The 3108-nt window shown below is 37.0% G+C and overlaps 1 protein-coding gene across 2 annotated transcripts in view; it reads left to right on the top strand.

The window, feature by feature from the left end:
* Positions 1–3108, top strand: part of gak (cyclin G associated kinase) — a 35559-nt gene that overhangs the window by 19549 nt on the left and 12902 nt on the right. The window contains exon 12 of one of the 2 annotated variants that reach the window (XM_015375569.1): positions 1403–1411. The exons of the other annotated variant lie outside the window; for it this stretch is intronic. Within the exon in view, the coding sequence (XP_015231055.1) occupies positions 1403–1411 (9 nt within the window). The remainder of the gene's footprint in view (positions 1–1402; positions 1412–3108) is intronic. 2 annotated transcript variants of the gene reach the window in all.

Below are 3108 nucleotides of genomic sequence, written 5' to 3'. Positions count from 1 at the left end.
ATATTTACATGTTATCCTCCCACAAGTCGGACTTTTGCGTTTAAACGCCCCATATTGCATATTCATTGCAGAAAAAGTACTAAATTGATAAGAGGCGCTATTTAGCACGTTTTAAAGACCAAATCCTTTTAGCACGCTGTTGATAGATCAGTTTGTACATTTTTTAGCGTGCGCAGTGAAATAGCTCACGTTTTAATACACGCAAACCTTTGATAGATCCGGCCCAATGTGTGAATTCAGTATATTTTTTCTCAGTCGTAGCTGCTGCTAGCATGTTCTTGTTCTAAATGAAAACCCTTATTCTGTCTTTTCCAACTTTGACTTCCCCCTCTGGTGGTTAGGAAAAACTCCACAGAAAAGCCGCACCTTCTCAATAGGCAGCATGGTTCAAAGCTTACTAAGAGAGTGGCGGCCTATAGTCTTGAAAATACGGTGTGTGTGTGTGTGTGTGTGTGTGTGTGTGTGTGTGTGTGTGTGTGTGTGTGTGTGTGTGTGTATATATATATATATATATATATATATATATATATATATATATATATGCACGCTTGGTGGCTGCGCCGACAGGTTTTTAAAAAATATTTTTTATTGTCTGTCCCAGTCAAATGTGGGACATTGTTTACGTTTTTGAGCCGCAGAGACAGAAGTGAAAAAATCTGCATGGATCAGGATCTATTCATCCTGCTTATCAGGATCCTCTACACTCACTACAGTCAGTGTGACAGAAAAAAAAATTGACGCAACCCCTGTGACCAGGACTTTATGCTCCTAGATGTAAGATGGAGACAAAAAATTTTATTTTATTCAGTGTATGTAAATATTTGGTATCAGTGTCTCTTGATTCGCTAAATCTTAAAATATATATCCCATTATTTTTCTAAGAAACCTGTATATCTGTGGTTTAAAATGGGCATAAAAGATAATAATGACTCTGATCCAATATTTGATTCTCTTTGTTTCAGATTTTGTTGGTAATAAGTCAGTCTTTACAGTCACTCCTGTTATTTGACCCAAATGTATTTTTAAAGGACATTTTGTTTCTAGTCATCTATTTTTGATTTTTGATATACAGCATTGTGGCAGTAGCAGATGACCATGCTAATGCTTAGATAAAAAAAAAAAAAAAAAGCACTTTCTTCAATGCAGCATCATGTACGTTTTGGAGGGGACTGTTGAATTTTGCGGTAGAGCAGTGCTGCCTGCGGCCTTGTACCCATTAGTGGCTAAAAGTTACACAGTGCTGCTTTACCAGCTGATCCCCACACTTTTTATACCGTTGTTTCTTTCAGTTTCTCACATCTGTTTGCTCCATTCATGTGGTTGTTTTTGTTTATTATTATTTTGTGTTGTTTCTTTTCTCTATCCCAATCCCTCATGGTTCCACTTTGTGTACATCTCCTAGCAACCCGAGGTAAATATGGGCTCTGGTGAAGTTTGCCATCTCATGCATTGCTGTTTGTGTCCTATAGCATGTTGTTTGACGTATAGATTAAAAGCTTGACTAAAGCTTCAGCTGTTCTGTGGTCATCTCAGCTTTGTGATTCTAACATAACACGCTCAATAATTCAGCTGAATGAATGCATGAGTGAGATGTTGCTGGCCAGGTGGGGTTAAATAATTGGAAAACAAAAATGTGGTTTTAATTACCAACCTGTGTGATAAGATATTTTTGATCAAAAAATTACTTATTTTCTCCAAATTAAAAGGGCAATTACTAAACTAACATTTTACTTTTAAATTAGCAATGTATTTTAATTCTTTAAATTAATTATAAATATTAATATTTGGATCTGCGGTGATATCTTATCAAAACACAATCTTGGGCTTTAGCATAATTATCTCCAAAAGCCTACTGTTTTCAAATCCTGCTTGCTTTGTGGATTTAAAAGTTCAAATGGTTAAAACATAAAACACGTATTTAAGTGTGTTCATATGTTGGGAAAAAGATTTGGGGGTTTATTTCCTGAACAATTATTCAACTGCTGCATGTGGAGATATAATATCTGGTTTTCATCACTCTGTAATTTGAAGAGTGAAATCCAGAGCTGTTATTAGTTTATAATCATCATGAATATGGATATTTTTTCACAATATTATAGTAAATATATAATATGACTTACCTTTGGACTAATTGGGAAATTAAAAGGAGAAATGAAGAAGGATTTTAGAGTTTGCATTAATTTAAAGGCACACCGTTTAACTTTTGGCCACTAGGGGCATTAGACCTGTAACTGCCCGTATTTTGTTTCTACTAAACATCAAAAATAATAATAAAGATCTATGACTGTATACTAGGAGCAAAGTGTTAACTCACCAGTCTAATAATACAGTTGAAAAAACAGAAATGGTTTTTCATCTGGCTCCTTCTTTAAGCCTTAGCCAACAAGCAAACTCTTTTCCATGATTGTCTTTTGTTTTTCCTCTGTTCAATCCCTTTCATGTTTTCTCTTTTTAGCCTCCTCAGAAGTTTTAAACTTATTCCTTTTGTCAGCCATGACCAGTAGTAAAGCAGGCAGAAAAATGGTAGAGCAGATGCCTTAGTTCTATAAGGCTGACTATATAAGAGCCTGTGACCTTACAGTGATACGTTCTTCCAAGTCACATGACCTGGTCGGTGACGGTCTGTTTTCTCCCAACTCCAATGGTTGGTATTTCAAGAGGGGAGCCCCACTCCTAGCATTGGCAGTGTCGAGCGCTGCATATATATATATGTATGGAGTTAGATCTGTCTCAATTTTCAAAAATACACATATGTGATTTATACATGCACAGGGCAAGATCCACACACACACACAGAACAAGATCTTATCTGGGCGTAAGTCGTCCCTCGTGGAGTACTTTCTTGCTTATACAAGGGAGCTTTATGCTTGGTGGCAAATCATTCCGTATTTAAAATAATTAATTTGTTTATCAAGGCACGTCAGGGCTAGCCTGGGTGCCATTCCGAACTTAGTCCCGCCCACAACGTTTGAGGTCGGGAAGTTCGGTCTGGCATTGCTCAGTAGTAGCGCGAGTATGCTGGCACAATATCTGGCGGGCCAATCAAATTGTCAGGGCGGGCTTTATATGATGATGGACAGATGATCAACAGTAACATAATCAACCACG

This window comes from Cyprinodon variegatus, unplaced genomic scaffold (genome assembly GCF_000732505.1).
Source record: "Cyprinodon variegatus isolate N-32 unplaced genomic scaffold, C_variegatus-1.0 Scaffold121, whole genome shotgun sequence".
In the NCBI taxonomy this organism is placed as follows: domain Eukaryota; kingdom Metazoa; phylum Chordata; class Actinopteri; order Cyprinodontiformes; family Cyprinodontidae; genus Cyprinodon; species Cyprinodon variegatus.
This window is presented reverse-complemented; position numbering and strand designations above follow the sequence as displayed.